The sequence below is a fragment of the Oryzias melastigma genome, linkage group LG18 (assembly GCF_002922805.2).
Source record: "Oryzias melastigma strain HK-1 linkage group LG18, ASM292280v2, whole genome shotgun sequence".
In the NCBI taxonomy this organism is placed as follows: Eukaryota; Metazoa; Chordata; class Actinopteri; order Beloniformes; family Adrianichthyidae; genus Oryzias; species Oryzias melastigma.
This window is the reverse complement of record NC_050529.1, coordinates 11,261,763-11,262,954: the sequence shown is the minus strand read 5'-3', so window position 1 is coordinate 11,262,954 and position 1,192 is coordinate 11,261,763. Positions and strand designations below refer to the sequence as shown.

The following is a 1,192-nucleotide window of genomic DNA, read 5'->3' as shown; positions in this document are numbered from 1 at the left end:
TTTTTTCTGTTCTTGTAGTCTACAAGTATGTTTTTATTCTAAAAATGAGGCTGAAACCTCTTTGGAACAAGGTTAAATGTGTCTTGAAATTGTTCTTCAACACGTCTAAGTCAAATTTGGGGTATTTTTAAAGTCCTTCATCTTTTCCCAAATTGTTACTTACTTTCTTTAACATTATTTAAGGTGATATTCGATAAACTTAAATACTACAAAAAAATACAAGAGTTTGGAACTTAAAATGAAGAAAAAAATTCATATAGTTTTTGTCTTTTTTTTGTTTTATAAAAATATTATTACGTAAGTAAACCTTTAAAAAAAAGAGACTTTTCAAAAGAAAAATGGAAACTCAACTAACATTTCCATAAAATTGCATTGTAATTTGTCAATTTTTTTCCCCAGTCGGTTAGCTGCCTTTAAGCAGTGCATCAGCATTACCCATATCTTGCATCAGGTCTTAATGGATTAAGATAATGTTTTAAAGTTCTTTTGCATCAGTTACTTAAGCTAATCTATCTAATGACTGCTCCACATTTCTGTGATTTATTACGTTATTTGCTTTTGTGAATTTAAAAAAAATGGCTTCGGTTTAAGTAAATGAATCTTTTTATTTTGCAGATCCCTCAGTGGTGTGTAGACATGGTGCGGTCACTCCAAGGACCAAAAAGAGCCGTGGCGTGCACTCAGCCCAGGAGGGTGGCAGCCATGAGTGTGGCTCAGAGGGTTGCAGATGAGATGGATGTCATGCTGGGTCAAGAAGTGGGCTATTCCATCAGATTTGAGGACTGCAGCTCCGCCAAGACGGTGCTTAAGTAAGAGAACGGTGATGAAATCACAATTTATTTTCTGTATTTACTTCTATTTTTAGGTGCAAACATCTGCTTCTTTTTAGCCCGTTTTGGGTGAATTTTCTAGAATAATTAGAGGCAGAATTGTCTCCAAAAATTCACATGAACGTGATGTCAAAGCATTCGTGTTCTGCATAATCAGTGCTGGCTGCATCTGTTTTGTTCATCCAGGTACATGACAGATGGAATGCTGCTGCGGGAGGCTATGAACGATCCCCTGCTGGAGCGCTACGGTGTCATCATTTTGGATGAGGCCCACGAACGCACATTAGCAACAGACATCCTCATGGGCGTCCTCAAAGAAGTAGTCCGCCAGAGGCCTGACCTAAAGGTAGAAAACATCTCGT

At 37.5% G+C, this 1,192-nt stretch overlaps 1 protein-coding gene across 1 annotated transcript in view; it reads left to right on the top strand.

Moving 5' to 3' along the window:
- Positions 1-1,192, top strand: part of dhx15 (DEAH (Asp-Glu-Ala-His) box helicase 15) — a 29,585-nt gene that overhangs the window by 3,154 nt on the left and 25,239 nt on the right. Inside the window, exons 3-4 of the mRNA XM_024287561.2 lie at positions 616-809; positions 1,017-1,176. Of these exons, the coding sequence (XP_024143329.1) occupies positions 616-809; positions 1,017-1,176 (354 nt within the window). The remainder of the gene's footprint in view (positions 1-615; positions 810-1,016; positions 1,177-1,192) is intronic.